This window comes from Osmerus eperlanus, chromosome 24 (genome assembly GCF_963692335.1).
Source record: "Osmerus eperlanus chromosome 24, fOsmEpe2.1, whole genome shotgun sequence".
NCBI classification, from domain to species: domain Eukaryota; kingdom Metazoa; phylum Chordata; class Actinopteri; order Osmeriformes; family Osmeridae; genus Osmerus; species Osmerus eperlanus.
The window spans coordinates 399,591-418,571 of record NC_085041.1 but is presented as its reverse complement, the minus strand read 5'-3'; the positions used below and the strand labels follow the sequence as shown (position 1 = coordinate 418,571).

The window sequence follows — 18,981 nt, the reverse complement described above, 5'->3', positions numbered from 1 at the left end:
CATTTGACAATATTTTTTTTGAGGAGGAATCCGTCATTGCTGCTTGCAGCTATACTATGGGTTGAATCCTTTCGAACTCAAATCAAAATTGCGAGGATCGCAAAACTTACCTACCCTGCCTTTAATGTAAACTCTATGTTTGCAGATATGCAGTAAGTACTCTAAATGGCAGTGGCATCCATCTCATCTGTGATAGATTTACTAACCTTAAGATGATTGTAGCCGATGCATATCCTATCTTAGAGTAAACAAATCCAAGCTCGTGGATCATCCCGTTAAGACATTTATAGACTTACTCGGTGGTCCATTGTCTAAACGTTCGTGTTATTTCCCCAAAGTGAGTGATGTATATATTAAGCAATTGGTTGGTTAGCCAAACTCAGTTGTAAAACAACTTTTGAAGACAACGTTTGGGAAGACAATGAATAATGTCCGAGGATGGCCGTGCATGGACTGAAGTCCATTTAGAAGAAAAAACGGTGTAAACCGTCACAAAATTGACTAGGCCCATTTGATAAACATCGTCTCTTATTACAGCGTGATATTTAATATTTTGTTAATTTGAAAACCACAAGCACGAGCCCAATTTATTGAAAATACATAGTAAGTCCGTGCTATAAGCTAACAATGTGTTTTTAATATTAGTTACACAATGTACTTAACTCTCCATGAAGTATGTGATTTGTAACCGGAGGCTTTGAGGTGACGTTCAAGAATACGATTGGAGGGCGGCTTCCGTATATATTACTCAGGGTTCGGTCCCACCTTCTCGCCAGTGGAGTTTCATCACAGCTTCTGCACCATACAGGGCAGACGAGAACATAAACACAAGTAAGTAGCTATTAGACAGTTTAGAAAATGTAACACGTCCCGTCTGATTTCTGCGCAAGGAGATCTAATTGTATTGCTGACATTAGAGAGAGAGCGGCGCTAACTGAAGTATTGATGTAACAAAATGTACTCTGGTTGGACTCCATGTCATTTTCTCCAATGCTCAGCTGTATTCCTTATGCCTACGTGGACTTCGTGCAGCTTACTTGCTAGATTTTGTGGATCTGCTAGGATTGAGTAGTAATTTGTTTGTCAAGCAAAACCGTTAAATTGCTAGAGAGTTGATAACACAGTTCAGCTATTGATTGGATAGTATTTCATCCCTTTCTTAACGAATTCCAATTTCCTAATGGAGTTTATCCAGTCTGGTAGCGAGACGCCTAGGCTGGCTAGCTGTCTAGGCTAGCTTGGTCCTGCTAGCAGCAGTACCGTGAGCAGCGAGCTAGCTAGCTAGTACCTACGTGTCACAATCGCGCACGGTCAAAGTTTATGCCGACGGAGTCTAACTAGCGGGTACCTAAGTTACTAACTAGCTAATCATGGGTAACAAGTTTTTTAGATTATGCCTGATACACAAAAGCAAACAACCTTTCACAACTCCGAAGAATGTTTAAAATTAGGCCTAATGTCTAACAAGCATGCATTCCAATTGCCATTTTAAAGAATTCGTCGGACATTACTGAAACTAGTCGACGAAGCTAGCTAGTTAGCTTGCTAGCCACAAAGCCTAACACTGCCCCTTTTCAAATAATCCTTAACAAGTAGCTTGTAACCAAGATGGTACCTAAAGCTATTTATCCAAGTGTAGTTCCCTATTTGATAAACTGCAAAGTACTAATTTTTTGCGCTACTGTATCTTACTATTTTGGCAGCTAGCTATGTCTCCTTAGCCTCCTGGGATTTTAGGCCACTGTTGTTAGCTACCATACAATAATTATGCAACCTTCTCTGCCGAGGCCTGGAGGATTCCAAGCAGTTTCCCGTAGATGTTCTTCAACACCACTCCCTGTTTTCCTTATTTAGTCTTTGCACAACTTGCGTTTTGTAAATAGATTGAGGGCTGTGTGTCAAACGTGTTGTAGACTGGCATAAGTGTGTGCCAATTAACATAGCTGTCTTGGAAACACAATACAGTATTTGCAACATTTCACTACATTTCAAATGGTGTTCTTGTATTTAGCTATACTGTATTTTATGTATTGATGCTTTGTGTTGATCTATTCATCATTTAAGGATTGTGTTTGGTTATTTGTACAGTACTGAAAATCTCTTCTGTCTGTAAGAGAACTTGAGATTATCTGGGAAAATATGAAAATATTTGCTTTTGCTTTTCAGGCAAAAGCTGGCAGGCTGACACCAACAGGCAGCTTTACAGGACGGATTATCTGGTAACTGACCATTTAGCTGGTAAGATCTGACACCACTCTAAGCTCCTAATTAGGCCTATAGCCACGAGGCTGTTCTGACCTGCAGATTTCAGATGTGAGTCAGAAGAATAGAGATGGTTCCCATACAGTTCCTGTACACTTGGTTATAGAACAGACAGATATAGAACAGACAGATATAATCAGCCAGTTGCAAAATAACATGCCTCTTTCTGTACCAGTCTTACATGGGTCTGCATTTAGCAGTCTTTTCTGTTTAGCGTAGTCATTTCACTTGTCATTGGCTTGTAGTTAAGTGGCTCTGCTTCCCAACCATTAGACCTGAAGACTTCTGGGAAGGAAGAGGCCCTAAATGGGTGTTCAGAACAGTGTGACAACAACCCTGTGCAATATCCAGGATCCTCATGCTGTTAGTGGCTGTAACCTGCTCTCAAGGAGCCAGCCACACGCTCCCTAACACGTCATTTACTTTGGGTAGTCCATGTGTGTGGTTGGCGTAGGAGGGTTGAACGGGCTCAGGTTGACGCTACCCTCAGTAGATGAACTGACGTGTTTCAGTAGCGAAATCCTCTTAACCTTGGGAGCTTGCTCAGCGAGAATAGCCTGGACACAGACGGGCTGGGATCCTCAGAGTGGAGAGACTTTACCGTTGGCACAATTAATGAAAGTAGTTTAATCACTTTGTCATGCTACTTAAAATCTCGTCTCTGGACTAGTGTGGAGGCTATGTGCACAAAGAGCTGACGTTGAAATTCTTACCACTTCAGAATTTTACTTCATAGTGTGTCTCTTTTGATAAAATATAGATTAGATAATGACCAACATCTCAAAGTCCACACAAATAGTTGGCATGTACTAAGGTGAAGTTGTTTATATAACACATTAGCGGTTCTGTTCAGTCTTCTCTTCACTTCTCTCATCCCTAGTGGCACACTCGCACTCCGTGTAAACGTGGGATTTCGACCATGAGTTCAGTCGCTGTACTTACGCAGGAAAGCTTTAACGAGCACCGTAATGGGCTGCTGCCTGAGCAGGGTGGTGGTGAGTCTTGTCTCCAGTTATTTGATAAACTTGACAATAACACATCTCAAGCATGCAAAGTAATCAGAGAAGTAGCCCATAGGAACTGCAAGTGATCGGATGTGTTTATGCGTGTTTTGGGTTTGGGGTAGACTCTGAGCCTCTTCCTGATTGTGTGTTGGCTTCTCCTGCCCCTCGCCCAGCGGCAGGGCCCAGTGGTGCAGGGGATGAGGAGGCCCTTCCCACCTACAAGGATGCCTTCCCCCCGCTGCCTGAGAAGGCTTCCTCACCTGAGGGGACTCAACAACCAGCCAATGCCTGGACCTCCAACATCCGTCCTCTCAAGTCTTCTGTCATCACCCAGGTAACAGCACTGTTAAAAACAGAAAAAAAATCCTTAGAGGTCAGTAAAACCATTTTGTCCCTGTTCTTGGAAAGATACCTTGCTGTAGATTTTTGCTCCAACCCCAGTTCATGTGATTCAGCTCATCAACCAGCTAATCAGATGGGATCAGATGGCTGAGCGGTTAGGGAAGCAGGCTATTAATCAGAATGTTGCTGGTTTGATTCTGGCTGTGCAAAAATGAAGTAGTGTCCTTGGGCAAGGCACTTCACCCTACTTGCCTCGGGGGAATGTCCCTGTACTTACTGTTAGTCGCTCTGGATAAGAGCGTCTGCTAAATGACGATGTAAATGTAATAATTAGGATCGGTGTGCAAGATTAGTTTTGGAAGGAAAACAGAAAGGTAGCTCTCCAGTAACGGTTGAACTCCAGTAGTGGAATCCCTGTTTGACAGACTTTTAATGTTTAAAACGCTGTTATGATCCAGGTTTTCCATGTTCCTCTGGAGGAGCGCAAGTACAAGGACATCAACCAGTTTGGGGAAGGAGATCAGGCCAAGGTCTGTGTGGACATCATGCACAAGACTGGCGCGCACCTGGAGCTCTCCATGGCTAAAGACCAAGGCCTCTCCATTATGGTGTCTGGGAAACTGGACGCTGTGATGAAGGCCCGCAAGGAGATCGTGTCCCGACTGCAGACTCAGGTCCGCACACATTATTCAGCCTCTGCTCTTAAACACGATTTGCTATTCATCCGTAGATCCACCGTCCCTCTTGGGAGTTTGGTTGTTCTAGAAGTGTTAATAGTAGATTCTGTCTTCTAGGCTTCAGCTACTGTGGGCATCCCCAAAGAGCACCATCGCTTTGTCATCGGCAAGAACGGGGAGAAGCTGCAGGAACTGGAGCTGAAGACTGCCACCAAGATCCAGATCCCACGCCCCGACGACCCCAGCAACCAGATCAAGATCTCTGGCACCAAGGAGGGCCTGGAGAAGGCCAAGCACGAGATCCTGCTCATCTCTGCCGAGCAGGTACTGTCTCCTGACACACACTCACACACAACCAGCCTGTAGTTATCTGTCATCCAAAGGTTGCCTGTCAGATGGTTCAACTCCAGCTGATGTGCATCTGTCTTTGTGTGCTGTGAATTGTGCATGTTTGTCGTCTTGGGACAATATGCATTTAAATACAAACTGTGTGTTTTGGACGAGTGACTGATCCGGCGACGTTGTGTTCCAGGATAAGCGTGCTGTGGAGAGGGTGAATGTTGACAAGGTGTACCATCCCTTCATCACCGGGGCTCACAACAAGCTGGTGGGGGACATGTCGCAGGAGACAGGCGCCCGAATCAACGTCCCTCCACCCAGTGTCAACAAGACGGAGATCGTCATCACTGGGGAGAAGGAGCAGGTTGCTCTGGCTGTGGCTTTGATCAAGAAGATTTATGAGGAGAAGGTGTGCCCCTCCAGAGCTCGCTGTCCAGCAGGAATTCTGTCCTGACACACTGCTGGAATGTCGCTTTACCTCAGCCATTCTTGTCATGATGTTGGTTTGTTCTACAATATTTTCTCTGTGTGGCTGTCTTTCAGAAAAAGAACACCACCACCATTGCAGTGGAGGTGAAGAAATCTCAGCACAAGTATGTGATCGGCCACAGGGGAAACACCCTGCAGGACATCCTGGAGCGTACCGGCGTGTCGGTCGAGATCCCACCCTCCGACAGCAGCTCAGAGACCGTCATCTTGCGCGGGGAGCCGGACCGGCTGGGCCAGGCGCTCACCGAGGTTTATGCCAAGGTACGGTGCTCTGGCCAGCCCGTCTCTCCTGGATGAGCAGACATGTTGGGTTGTAGGTGTGGACGATGATGACGATGATGATGATGGTGATGATGATGGGTGTGGTGTTTTCCTTGGCAGGCAAACAGCTACACGGTGTCATCAGTCTCGGCTCCTTCCTGGCTTCACCGCTTCATCATCGGCAAAAAGGGGCAGAATCTGGCCAAGATCACGGCTCAGATGCCCAAGGTTCGTTTGTAGCGGTCGCAAGTTTCCAGTCTGCTTCTTACTGGAAGTGAGTTCTTACAATCTGACTTCTTGTTTTCTTTCCAGGTGCATATTGAGTTTACCGAGGGGGAGGATAAAATTACCCTGGAGGGTCCCACCAAAGATATGCAAATGGTGCAGAGCCAGATTGAAGCTATTGTCACAGACTTGGTGAGGATAACGAGCTTTCTATGAAAAGTAAAGGCTGTTAGTTTTCACTTAAAACACGGCCTGTTTTAACCACTGAATATTGTTCAAATAAAAGGTTTTCGACTTCAATCCTAAATAAAAAATTTAATTTGAAGGTGAGCCGCATGGATTATACCGAGATCAGCGTGGATCCCAAATTTCACAGACATCTCATTGGCAAAGGCGGTGCTAACAGTGAGTCTCATGATCATGTACTTCTGCTTCTCAGCCTTATAGTAGTCAGTGGCTGGTGGCTGCTTAGCAACAGACCAGAGCTAAACTCAGAGCTTGTTTTTCTTCCTTCAGTAAACCGCATCAAGGACAGCCACAAGGTGTCTGTCCGTATCCCCCCTGATAACGAGAAGAGCAACCTGATCCGCATAGAGGGGGATCCCCAGGGGGTCCAGGAGGCCAAGGAGGAGCTGCTGAAGCTGGCGTCGCGCATGGTGAGGACGCCCTGACGGGGGGACGCCCTGACGGGGGGACGCCCTGACGGGGGGACGCCCTGACGGGGGGACGCCCTGACGGGGGGACAGCCCTGACGGGGGGACAGCCCTGACGGGGGGACAGCCCTGACGGGGGGACAGCCCTGACGGGGGGTCGCCCTGACGGGGGGACAGCCCTGACGGGGGGACAGCCCTGACGGGGACAGCCCTGACGGGGGGACAGCCCTGACGGGGGGACAGCCCTGACGGGGACAGCCCTGACGGGGGGTCGCCCTGACGGGGGGACGCCCTGACGGGGACAGCCCTGACGGGGGGACAGCCCTGACGGGGACAGCCCTGACGGGGGGACGCCCTGACGGGGGGACGCCCTGACGGGGGGACGCCCTGACGGGGGGACGCCCTGACGGGGGGACGCCCTGACGGGGGGACAGCCCTGACGGGGACAGCCCTGACGGGGACAGCCCTGACGGGGACAGCCCTGACGGGGGGTCGCCCTGACGGGGGGACGCCCTGACGGGGGGACAGCCCTGACGGGGACAGCCCTGACGGGGGGACGCCCTGACGGGGGGACAGCCCTGACGGGGACAGCCCTGACGGGGGGACGCCCTGACGGGGGGACGCCCTGACGGGGGGACGCCCTGACGGGGGGACAGCCCTGACGGGGGGACGCCCTGACGGGGGGACAGCCCTGACGGGGACAGCCCTGACGGGGGGTCGCCCTGACGGGGGGTCGCCCTGACGGGGGGACGCCCTGACGGGGGGACGCCCTGACGGGGGGACAGCCCTGACGGGGGGACGCCCTGACGGGGGGACGCCCCGACGGGGGAGAATTTAGCAGATTATGGTGCACGGATTAAGTTTTTCTTGCGTAACTCGTGTTCTCTTGCAGGAGAATGAGCGTACAAAGGACCTGATCATTGAACAGCGTTTTCACAGAGCCATCATCGGCCAGAAGGGGGAGAATATTAAGGAAGTGCGGGACAAGTTCCCTGAGGTGAGTTTTAGTTTCAGAAGAAACGGTGGCTTTTCTCCTAAATGTGTTTATAATGTAGTATTTTTGACGCAAACCTTTTTTTTTTTTTGGGGGGGGGGTATAGGTCATCATCAACTTCCCCGACCCTGCAAATAAGAGTGACATCGTTCAGCTTCGCGGGCCGCACACCGAGGTGGAGAAATGCTCCAAATTCATGCAGAAGATGGTGGCTGAAATGGTTGGTACATCACAATGTCTTTCAATTATAATTGTCAACTAGTCTCTTTGGGGTAAAAGAATATTTTCAAATGATTGGCTTCCCTTTCTGACATGCTGTGTGTCTTTCAGGTGGAGAACAGTTTTTCTGTGTCAGTTCCCATCTTCAAGCAATTCCACAAGAACATCATTGGAAAAGGAGGAGCAAATATTAAGAAGGTATTATGGTGAAATCGAGTTGTAGCCTACGATCATTCACTTAACATGCGTCTTAACATTCCCCTGATTGTGCCTTTTCATTTGCCACCTTCCCAGATTCGTGAGGAAACTAACACCAAGATCGACCTGCCCGCTGAGAACAGTAACTCAGAGATGATTGTCATCACAGGCAAGAAGGCCAACTGTGAGGCAGCGCGGGCACGTGTTCTGGCTATTCAGAAGGAGCTGGTGGGTCAAGAGCCTCGTTTTAAGGATGTACATTTTCAAAGTCCTTAAGTTGAGTTTAGTGAGTCCTGTAGTGCAGCCCATGACCCAGCATCTCCTCATCCAGGCAAACATCACAGAGCTGGAGGTCTCCATCCCCTCCAAGCTGCACAATTCCCTGATCGGCTCCAAGGGCCGCCTGGTGCGCTCCATCATGGAGGAGTGTGGAGGGGTGCACATCCACTTCCCTACCGAGGGCTCTGGCATCGACACGGTCACCATCCGGGGGCCTGCAGAGGAGGTGGAGAGGGCTCGTCAGCAGCTGCTCGCCCACGCGGAGGAGAAGGTACCCTCCTGCTCATCTTAACCAGCCTCCTCCTGCTCCTCTTAACCAGCCTCCTCCTGCTCCTCTTAACCAGCCTCCTGCTGCTCCTCTTAACCAGCCTCCTCCTGCTCCTCTTAACCAGCCTCCTGCTGCTCCTCTTAACCTGCCTCCTCCTGCTCCTCTTAACCAGCTGCTCAGTCACACACGGATATCATATGGAAGAAGATGCTGGCATCTCCCAACATTACATTTATGCAGTTCCGTTGTCTTGTCGTTCCCAGCAAACTAAGAATCACACAGCAGAGCTGCGTGCCAAGCCGGAGTACCACAAGTTCCTGATTGGGAAAGGAGGCGTGAACATCCGCAAGGTGCGCGACAACACCGGAGCCAGGATCATCTTCCCCACAGCAGATGACCCAGACCAGGAGCTCATCACGGTGGTGGGCACAGAGGAGGCCGTGGCCGAGGCCCAGAAGGAGCTGGAGAAACTGATCCAGAGTCTGGTACACAGCTGTTTTAATAAACCCACAGTTGCTGATATATCAGGGGCATAGGTTTGTCAAATGTGGGTGGGATGGCATGTTTAACTGAGGATGTGGCCGTGTAATATTCTTTGCTTAATAAAAAGTAGAATTTGTCGTTATATATAACGACAAATTCTACTTTTTATTAAGCAAAGAATATTACACGGCCACATCCTCCACCAGGGGTGTAGGTTCCACTAATATATATATATATATATATATATATATATATATATATATATATATATATATATATATATATATATATATATATATATATATATATATATTAGTGGAACCTACACCCCTGGTCTATAAATGGGGAAAATATCCACTTGGAATATGAATGACTTGACTAGGGAAGCATCCTGTGTTTCTAGGACAATGTTGTTGAGGACACGATGAACGTGGACCCCAAGCACCACCGCTACTTTGTGGCACGGCGTGGTCAGGTGCTGAGAGACATCGCTGACGAGTACGGTGGAGTAATGGTGAGCTTCCCTCGCACCGGTGCCCAGAGCGACAAGGTCACACTGAAGGGGGCTAAAGACTGCGTGGAAGCAGCCAAGAAGCGCATGCTGGAGATGGTCGAGGATCTGGTAGGTGGACACGCAGCGCTCGCTGGTCCTACATCTTGACATAGTTTGTTTTTAACGTACTCAGTTACTGACCGTAACTGTGTTTCCACGGCTCCCAGGATGCTCAGGTTACCATGGAGTGTGTGATCGCTCAGAAGTTCCACCGCTCCATCATGGGGCCCAAGGGCTCCCGGATCCAGCAGATCACCAGAGATCATAGCGTTCAGATCAAGTTCCCAGAGAGGGAGGACCCCCAAGGTAGCTGTCCCTTCCCGGCTGGCATGGTTGGAAAGAGAACTGCCTTATCGAGCGTTATTCACTTTCTGATCAAACTGTTTTGCGTTGGTGCTCTCAGCTGCCCCCCCCGCCGAGGCCCCAGCCCAGGAGAACGGGGACACCGTGGAGGTGAGGGAGCCAGTGGATCCTGCAGCCCCCAAGAAGTGTGACGTGATCGTCCTGTCTGGACGCAAGGAGCGATGTGAGGCTGCTGTAGAGGCCCTCAAGGTCAGTCCTCAGAACAGACTTCTCACAGTAGAACCGGTCTAACAGACCTCTTCTCTCACAGTAGAACCACAGTTTGAGAAGGGGTTATGTGGGTGGGAACCAGGTTTGTTTATTGGTCAACAAAATACTTTTATTATTTTATTAATAACCATGTTGTTGTGTTAAGGCTTTGGTCCCTGTCACCATTGAGGTGGAAGTGCCTTTTGAGCTTCACCGCTACATCATCGGGCAGAAAGGAAGTGGAATCCGTAAGATGATGGATGAATTTGAGGTTGGTGTTTCACATCAGAGCTTCAAACGGAGATGAGTAACGTTATTTTCACCTAACCACAATCATCTTGCATTGTGTAAAATAAATGACTGTTTTGCCCCCAGGTGAATATTCAAGTGCCTGCTCCTGACCTGCAGTGTGATGTGATCACCATCACGGGCCTGTCCACTCACCTGGACCGGGCCAAGCACGGCCTCCTGGAGCGCGTCAAGGAGCTGCAGGCTGAGCAGGAGGACCGGGTGAGTCGCTGGGCTCGCAGCCCTCAGGAAAGCTGCTTTATTGTGCGTGTGAACAAATCATTGCAGTAAATCAAGAAGTAACCTGATCATCTACGTGTTTTACTCTGTAGGCTCTCAGGAGCTTCAAGCTGACCATCACTGTGGACCCCAAGTATCACCCTAAGATCATCGGCCGTAAGGGTGCCATCATCACCAACATCCGCACCGAGCATGACGTGAACATCCAGTTCCCGGAGAAGAATGATGAGAACCAGGTAGTTCATCCACAGGAACATTGTTTTAGCTGCCGCTTTTATTATTGCCTTTTTGTCATGTCGTCCAGTGGAACACTTAACTGTATTACCTTTTGTAATGTGATATTTGATGTATGCTTGGTGTCACTGCTCAGATGCCCAGGTGTGTAGACACTTATTAGGTCCTGATGTTGTTTTGGTGTGCAGGACCAGATCACCATCACCGGCTACGAGCACAGGGCCACCGCAGCCCGCGACGCCATCCAAAGCCTCGTGGACGACCTCGAGGAGATGGTGTCTGAGGACATCACGCTGGACAGCAGGGTCCACGCACGCATCATCGGCGCCCGGGGCAAGGGCATCCGCAAGATCATGGACGAGTTCAAGGTGGGCCTGAGTAACTGGTCATGTCACATAAACACTGACGTGTTTCCCATGTCGGGATGTAGTGATGCCCCAGACTGCCTGTAAACCATGGTACACTGGTTTGATATAATCTCATGCCTGTGCTGCTGTTCCCGTGCAGGTGGATCTGAGGTTCCCCCAGAGCGGGGCAGCTGACCCCAACCTGGTGACCGTCACGGGCCGCCCAGAGCTGGTGGACGAGGCTATCGACCACCTCCTCAACCTGGAGGAGGAATACGTAAGCACCTCGCCATCGTCATTGGGTCTGACGCTGGACTCAGAAAGCTCAACAATGTACCACTTTACATGGACGTTTTTTTTAAGGGTTCAGAAGCAGTGGGAAATTATGAAGTAAACGTCTGTTTCCTGTGTGTTCAGATGGCGGACGTGGTGGAGAACGAGTCCAAGATGGCGTACATGAGGCCCCCTGTGGGCGGGGCGGGGTCCATGGATGAGCCCCGTGGCCCGTCCAAGGGCTTTGTGGTGAGAGAGGCTCCCTGGACCACCGGCAGTGAGAAGGTTCGCCTGCACGATTGTAAAGACAACACATCACCAGTGTTCATGTTTGTAGCAGGACCCTGTGTAGGCAGGGTCATGTTGGTGATGCTCTCCTCTGTCTCCAGGCTCCAGACATGAGCAGCTCAGAGGATTTCCCCAGCTTTGGTGCTCCCGTGGCAACCAAGGCCTCCCCGTGGGGTCCCAAACGCTTCTGAACATCACTGCTGCAGCTCAGCCTCCTCCGGCTCCATCTTCCCTTCTCCGGCCCCTCCTGACCTGGACTGATCGCTGACACTGACCCCACAACAAGTCAACTCTTCAGTTACGAAATGATTTCATTCTTCTCTGTGTCTCTACTCAACCTGGTCTGCCTTTGTAGATTGATGGTGAAGTCTGAAGTGCTTTCGACTGTATTTGACATATGAGCTTTGTATCTGCATCAAGTATTGTCTTCTGCAAAGAAAAAAAAAAGAAACTACAATTATGAAGAAAAAACTAAAAGTCAGAGATATTGCTTGGTTGTTGGGTGAAGTAAAAACATATATAATTGAGTCAATGTTGTTAGACTTGACATTTCATTGTGATTTGAATTGTGCTACCAAATCCAAAGCTGTAAATGCAACAGAGCGAGGCTTGTTAGGTTAATACAGGTCGACTTCTCTTCTCTTAGTTGCCTTTGCAGGGTCGGGGGTGAAAAGGTTGAACTACAACTAGTGACCTGTGGCAACGTGTGTGTGTGTGTGTGTGTCCTGTTCTGCTTGTGACTGAAGTGGTGTGTGACCATCCTGGTGGCAGCTCCCCACCCCTGATCCTCATGTAGCTGTGTATAACCTCAGTCATGCGTTATGTCTTTCATACATTTTAGTGGTTGTCGTCTCTTTCTTTTCTATTGCTTGTGTATCTGTGCTTGTGTGGACAGGAAGGTAGCTGTGCACCTTGCAGCCTTATGAGTCGCTCACAGTTGTTGGGAGAGGTTTCATTCACTACAGAATGTTTCATGCTCAAACTGCCAGCTGCTTTGGAGATGATATGGGAGCTGTACCCTCCTACAACACTAGACCCAGATGCTCCAAAGTTGTTAAACCCCACACTAACTGTTTATGTACTTGTTCATTATTTGTTGTTTTTTGACATTCAAAAAAAAGAGTTTTTAGTCAACACTCTGATCATGTACGCAGAAGAGCAGACCATTTTGTGCCAACTGTCTAGTGATGTCGTGTTAATCATCCTTGGTAACGGGTCAGTGTCCAGTCCCTTTGTCTTCCAGTTGCTATACAGATTGTTCTGTAAACATAGCGATGGCCCTTTTTATCAGCCTTACATCTAGAACGATATAAACCAGACAGACACGATGTCACTGAGACAAGGTGGTTATGTCTACGGGTCTAACCAGATCAGTTCTGCCCCCAGATCATAGGCTGCTTTTGGGAACTCTAGACATCAGTGTTTAATGCTGGTCTATGTCATTCTAGCCTTATATGAAAGATTATGCAAAAACCATAGAGAAGTCAAACGATTATGGATGACACTGGAAATGAAATTGTCCAAAAAGTCAATAAAAATCGAAAATATTATTTTTTGTCTCGTTCATGACGTCACATGTCACATGCATGAACGTTCTACACCTGAACCACACTTAGCTACTTATGAATGTAACTGATTGACACGTGCATATCTAGTCACGTCAAATCAACACAGCAAACTATTTCTGGTAATTTTTTTGCCATTAATTATTTTTTAATGCGCTGTGCGTCCCTCAAAGCATCATTTAGTCTTCATCGCAGAAGTTGGCCAATTTTGGCGGCAACAATTGGCTACCGTTCAACCGGTCGCAAGGAGCAGAACTGCGAGATGGTGCGCCGTACGACTATCCTACCATGCTAGGCTAGTTGGACTGATAACAACCACGGAACTTGATGTAAGTAAGACATTGTTTTGATAGATAGGTAGATGTTGGTCGGACAAGGCAGCAGAAAACTCATATAAATACTAGCCTACCTAGCTAGTTAGTGGCCTGATCCGTAGCCTACATCATTATTTTATTTGATATGTCAAGTTTAGCTAGCGTAAGAGGACCCATTATCGTCAGGCTACTAGTAGTTCTCAAATTTTACGATTTTCGACGAATTTGACGAATCTTAACAAATTAACGGAAGAAACTATCTTGATCGATAATATGGTCTGGAACAAAGGAGAGTTTGAATAGCCAATATACAGTAGGCTAGTAGGTCCCCTCCCTCTACTGTAGTCTAGCTAGACCGAGCGACATACGGTAGACTAGCTCTAAAATGTTAGTAGCTATACCAACATTAGCTCTTGCAACTTATGAACAAGGCAATGACAACTAGTTTCCAAGTTACCTAGTAAACTTGTTCACACAACACATTTAAACGCAAAAATCAAATGGCCAGTACGGGGATCGAACCCGCGACCTTGGCGTTATTAGCACCACGCTCTAACCAACTGAGCTAACCGGCCTGTTCGTCACAGGGAAAATGAGTGTTAAACATTCTTTGGATGGGCTGGGTGTGTCACCGTGTCAAGAATGAATAATGGCAATCAGTGAATTAAAACGTGTTCGGCTACAGATTTTAGTTTGTAAATAAGCCAGTCCCTTTGAGTGTACATTTTATAGGTCCCTTGTCTATAATGCATGTTTTCCAAGGTATAAGTGTGGCTCGTTGGTCTAGGGGTATGATTCTCGCTTTGGGTGCGAGAGGTCCCGGGTTCAAATCCCGGACGAGCCCGTGTTTTTTGCCCTGTGGCTGTTTTTTGCCCTGTGGCTGTTTTTTGTTTGTGTGTGTGTAAAATAAAAATACAACTCGTTTACCGAACCCCAAACTCAAATAACGTGTGTTTACGTCATGAGGAACGCAACTTAGTTTTCATGGAAGTGTATTTAATGCTACTTTGAAAGGGTTTTGCTGGGTTACTGTCTTCCAAAGGGAGGTGCCATGTAGTGAGAGTACTGGTGTTTGTGCTTAACAACTTAAGCAAGAATGGACTCAGTGCAAATGTGAGTGTTTTATAAGATGTGTTCTGCCAAAGCTTTCTGCCACTGTGTTCTCCTTTAAGCGATATGTCTTCAGGTTTTTATAGGAATTGTGGGCTTGCAGTGTTTTAAAATTGAAATACATTCATATTTAAATTTAAGAGGTGAATTCAAAACCAACAAATTCGATGGTGTTTAAATTTCAATATTAAGTATTCAATGCCTTTTTAAAATTCAAAACATTATGTCAATCATTTGCTTATAATAGCCCCCTCTCTCCGGTCACGCTCTGAATCAATGCGCGGGGCAAGCATTTTGTTCCGAAAATCTGCAGGAGAATCAATCCGGAGTTACGAACGGTTAGTATCATAATTCTCTGCACAAATGTGTCCAAAACGGATACATTCAAGTAAAATATAATAATATTCATAGTTAAATACATTCGGCAAATATAACAATATGAGTCCAACGTAACGTTTTTACGTAAAGCTCCAAAAACTTTTTAGCACTCAAGTGAATGCAAATACATTTCTCACGCATTACTTGTTGAAGCCCCTAACTACACTCACATCTAACTGATACTAGGACATAGGTTTGGACTGAGCTCCCCTTTTTTAGCACCTGACCAAGGTGCTCTCTCTCTGCTCCTGAGCCTCTATCACAGCCTCTCTCTGCAGGGACCCTCCTGAGCCTCTATCACAGCCTCTCTCTGCAGGGACCCTCCTGAGCCTCTATCACAGCCTCTCTGCAGGGACCCTCCTGAGCCTCTATCACAGCCTCTCTCTGCAGGGACCCTCCTGAGCCTCTCACAGCCTCTCTGCAGGGACCCTCCTGAGCCTCTATCACAGCCTCTCTGCAGGGACCCTCCTGAGCCTCTATCACAGCCTCTCTCTGCAGGGACCCTCCTGAGCCTCTATCACAGCCTCTCTGCAGGGACCCTCCTGAGCCTCTATCACAGCCTCTCTCTGCAGGGACCCTCCTGAGCCTCTATCACAGCCTCTCTCTGCAGGGACCCTCCTGAGCCTCTATCACAGCCTCTCTGCAGGGACCCTCCTGAGCCTCTATCACAGCCTCTCTCTGCAGGGACCCTCCTGAGCCTCTATCACAGCCTCTCTCTGCAGGGACCCTCCTCAGCCTCTATCACAGCCTCTCTGCAGGGACCCTCCTGAGCCTCTATCACAGCCTCTCTCTGCAGGGACCCTCCTGAGCCTCTATCACAGCCTCTCACCACAGCTCACAGGCATAATCATGGCACAATTAAGATAATTTCTTCACGACAGCTGGTGGGGAATAAAAGCAATTTCCATGCTTCATAATCAAGTCTGGCTGTCAGATTAAGATGGAGAGGTGATTTGAGGGAAATTGTCTTTGCCAAACCTTGGAAGCAGAGCCCAGGTGGCCTCAGGTATCTCTGCCTGTTCAACATGCCTTGGAGGGACAACGGTTTTGATTTGTTACATGAAAGATTGTTTTGGTGGAGTACCCATCTTCGGGGAATCGGTGTGTCATTCTAATAGAAACTACAAACAGCTCACTTCTTTTCTGTACTTTCTACCTCTCTGTCTCCCACTTATCTTATTTCCCTTTTTGTAATTGCATCTTGTCTCTTGTTCATACATTTCGTTTCTCATTGTGGTTCTGTATGGCCCAGATCATTCTGCTTCTCCTCTGCACCCTGAAGTTCTGCCTCTAATTATTAAAATGAGTCGGTCCTACAACTTGAAGCTACTTGAGGGCTCAGCAGAATATTCTGTGGTGGGCAGTAAGCAGGTCTTGCATGAGACTTGTAGTTTTGTGAGTTTGTCACTAGATGGCAGTAATACTCTTCTAAATCAGAACGCTTTGTGATTTGTAGGTGACTTCTCTGGAATCATCCCCTTCCTGTACTCGTCTTGTGGCATGGCTCACGCAAAGAATCACCCATCTAACTTTCCCGATGTGAGTTTCTGATGGGTTGCAGTGATGAATGCATGTTAACAGAACACGATAAAGACTTAATATGTCTAAATGATCTTCAATAATCATTAGGGTTTGTTCTTACAGTTAAAGCAGAAGGTGAAAATATATCAATATTGGTTTTGGAAATTGCTCTCAACATGGAAACATGACATTTTGATGAAAAAAAATGTGTATTTGCTGGCTATCATTAACCTCCTATATTTGTCAGAAGAATATCTAGTTGTCAAATGGCGATAAACATGAGTAAATTGTTGGCACATTTTTATTTGCTGATTTATTTGCACGTTTTGACTTTTATATTTGTGAAATTCTGCAGTTATTACATATAGTGTAGAACATGACATGAGTGTCATGTTCTGAATTATAGCTGTGTTTCAGTTTTTTATTGGATTATTAATCAATTTTAAACCCCATCTTTTAGAATAATCTTTACTATGTATATTGTTTAATACTGTTTTAAATACTACTTTAAACTACTGAAACTGAGCTACTGAAAATAAGATCTGTCATTCACTCTCACATCCTGTTTGCCATGCAACTGCAGTAGTGATAAATAGGTGTGTTCAGGTATGTTTAGGTGTTGTTGACCAGGCCAGGACATGGCAGTCTAGGTACATTGAGACAGACAGGCTAAACACAGTCATGAGAGGCTGCATGCTAAGTGAGTCAGAGACCGTATAACTTTTTTTTCTTAAACAGTATGCCTTAAAAAAACTGGATGGCCAAAAATTGGACACATCCAAAAGTGAAGAGCTCCTGATGGCTGATTTAATTGCTAGCTCATGTAACCTGGTTATACTGGTCTGGATTGTTGGCATTTAAAACGTCTTGTTTCTCAAGCAACAGTTGACTATCTGAAGAAGTTCTGTTGATGGAGTTGTGGGCCTATTTATTCTATGTACACCAGATTTCTTTCTCTGTCTCGCTCTCAATTTTTCTCTCAACTGCACAGTATTTCAAATAAGATAGAATACCGTTGTTGTCAACTTTAAGACGGATAGTTTTATCTCCAGTGTGAGCAGTGTCACACACATACAGTAAACCATATGCCAAGGATTCTGTTGTGCTGAATCACCTCTGTTTAGTTCCATGAGGTTCCCTCCAGAGGTGTAGAACACAGGCCCTTCCTGCTCCTGCATGCTCTAACCTGTCCCAGGAGCACATCGGTTGCTTGTTTAGACTCAGAACCAGCTCATCTTAGGGCCGCCACTGGCAAAGAACTTGGAGAACGAGCAGGATTGGTCGGTAATGCATGCCTACAGCCACACTGCTTATGGAAGCCCTTTTAACTTAACACAAGAAAGTGGTGACAAGTTCAGTGCCACAAAATGTTTGGTTGTAGGTAAAGGTACATGTACTTTGTTCGAGATTGTTGATTTGAAGATCCCAACTATTTGTGGATATACAACTTGATCGTGTTCTTTTTGGGGGGTGATATGTGTGCACTCCTTAATCCTGCACTAAGATTCATAGCAAATGGGTCAAGAAATGTCTGGAGGATAGAGGATTTAGGGACACGGTCCAACACAATGACATTGTGTGAACTACTACAGCCTCCTCGACATGCTTTGCCTCAGCGGAAACCCTTCAGTATTTCCTGTCAAACAGAGCATTCTTGCCTTTAGTTCACCTTAAGTGTCTAGACAGTGGTTTTCTTGCTTCGTTGGTTCTCTTGGACTGAGGCCAAATCTTCACTCTTGAAGGCGATAAGAAAGACGTGTTATCTGCTGTTAGCGGGGTGGCGAAGGGAGCAGAGCTCTGGCGGGTGTCACCGGGGTGGGAGCGAGGACGCGGCGACATGCTCCTGACCATAGGCACACCACACTGAGGCAAAGACTCGGCCACAATGAATACATCATGTCTGCATTCAGCCTCTTCCAGTAATTGCAAACGGTCAGAGCTTTCTTCACTAAACTTAATTTTCAGGCACTGAAGGTAGTCTGGAGCTACAAGGGACAGAACAAAAAAAAAAACTCTAAATCCTTTGTCTGCCTCTTCTACATCAAATAGCGTTATTACTTATTCCTCACCTGTCTGGTGAAGTCCCCCTAGAAAGCTTTATTCTGCATCAGAACATTTACTACAATACAGAAGGGCAAGTGAAGGTGGGAACAAAACAAATATGATAGAAAACTTCCAAAGTTATGGACCATACAAAATAGTTGCAATACAATGTAAACAACTGCTCAAAGCGTGCGTGTGCTTTCTGCCAGCACAATAGAAAAATATGAGATTGAGGTCATCCATTGAGGTGCGATCGACTGCACCTATATTGCGCCCGACAAAGGCCATCAGGGGTAATACAACAACTATTCAGACCATTCAGCACTTTACGCTTGTGTTCTCCGGATATTGTCTTTTATGAAAAGTCCAAGGTCCCTGAAGTAAAAATCTATCCATGAATTGTGTGTTGGTTCTTGTTTGAAGTCCATTGTGGCTTTATTCCCTAGCCAGGTAACACAAGAATGCAGCCTTTATTCTGGGCATAGTTGATCCACAATATTGGCAACTGGTCCTTAATTCCTTTCTATGCGAGGCAACTCTCCAGCTCAAAGTAATTCAGACTCTTTCTCTCCATCTTGAATG

At 47.0% G+C, this 18,981-nt stretch overlaps 1 protein-coding gene and 2 non-coding genes across 5 annotated transcripts; 2 read left to right on the top strand and 1 right to left on the bottom strand.

Moving 5' to 3' along the window:
- Nucleotides 1–699: 699 nt before the first annotated feature.
- On the top strand, nucleotides 700–11,945 carry hdlbpa (high density lipoprotein binding protein a). 3 transcript variants are annotated; one of them, XM_062450984.1, is made up of 28 exons: nucleotides 700–831; nucleotides 2,167–2,238; nucleotides 3,143–3,257; nucleotides 3,446–3,600; nucleotides 4,067–4,282; nucleotides 4,403–4,609; nucleotides 4,818–5,033; nucleotides 5,168–5,374; nucleotides 5,495–5,602; nucleotides 5,687–5,791; nucleotides 5,926–6,004; nucleotides 6,116–6,255; nucleotides 7,145–7,249; nucleotides 7,353–7,466; nucleotides 7,577–7,663; nucleotides 7,760–7,891; nucleotides 7,995–8,213; nucleotides 8,474–8,695; nucleotides 9,097–9,315; nucleotides 9,414–9,552; nucleotides 9,650–9,798; nucleotides 9,965–10,069; nucleotides 10,174–10,308; nucleotides 10,419–10,562; nucleotides 10,749–10,928; nucleotides 11,068–11,184; nucleotides 11,325–11,465; nucleotides 11,570–11,945. In XM_062450984.1, exons 3-28 carry the CDS (start codon nucleotides 3,182–3,184, stop codon nucleotides 11,657–11,659), a joined length of 3,807 nt encoding a protein of 1,268 aa, XP_062306968.1. In that variant the 5' UTR covers nucleotides 700–831; nucleotides 2,167–2,238; nucleotides 3,143–3,181; the 3' UTR covers nucleotides 11,660–11,945. The 3 variants fall into 3 exon arrangements, with proteins under 3 accessions (XP_062306968.1, XP_062306967.1, XP_062306966.1); XM_062450983.1 differs by having other exon boundaries at nucleotides 3,440–3,600; XM_062450982.1 differs by having other exon boundaries at nucleotides 3,389–3,600.
- Nucleotides 11,946–13,848: 1,903 nt separating this feature from the next.
- Nucleotides 13,849–13,922, bottom strand: trnai-aau (transfer RNA isoleucine (anticodon AAU)). The gene has a single exon. It is a non-coding gene; the product is annotated as a tRNA-Ile (tRNA).
- Nucleotides 13,923–14,119: 197 nt separating this feature from the next.
- trnap-ugg (transfer RNA proline (anticodon UGG)) lies at nucleotides 14,120–14,191 on the top strand. The gene has a single exon. It is a non-coding gene; the product is annotated as a tRNA-Pro (tRNA).
- The last annotated feature ends 4,790 nt before the right edge of the window (nucleotides 14,192–18,981 follow it).

What these genes read in the sequence shown, in the direction of transcription:
- hdlbpa (XM_062450982.1), top strand. Translation starts at nt 3,182, where the DNA reads ATGAGTTCAGTCGCTGTACTTACGCAGGAAAGCTTTAACGAGCACCGT. An exon ending in TGGAGATGGTCGAGGATCTG is followed by an intron (nt 9,316 to 9,413) that starts GTAGGTGGACAC and finishes CACGGCTCCCAG; the next exon opens with GATGCTCAGGTTACCATGGA. An exon ending in GGACCACCGGCAGTGAGAAG is followed by an intron (nt 11,466 to 11,569) that starts GTTCGCCTGCAC and finishes CTCTGTCTCCAG; the next exon opens with GCTCCAGACATGAGCAGCTC.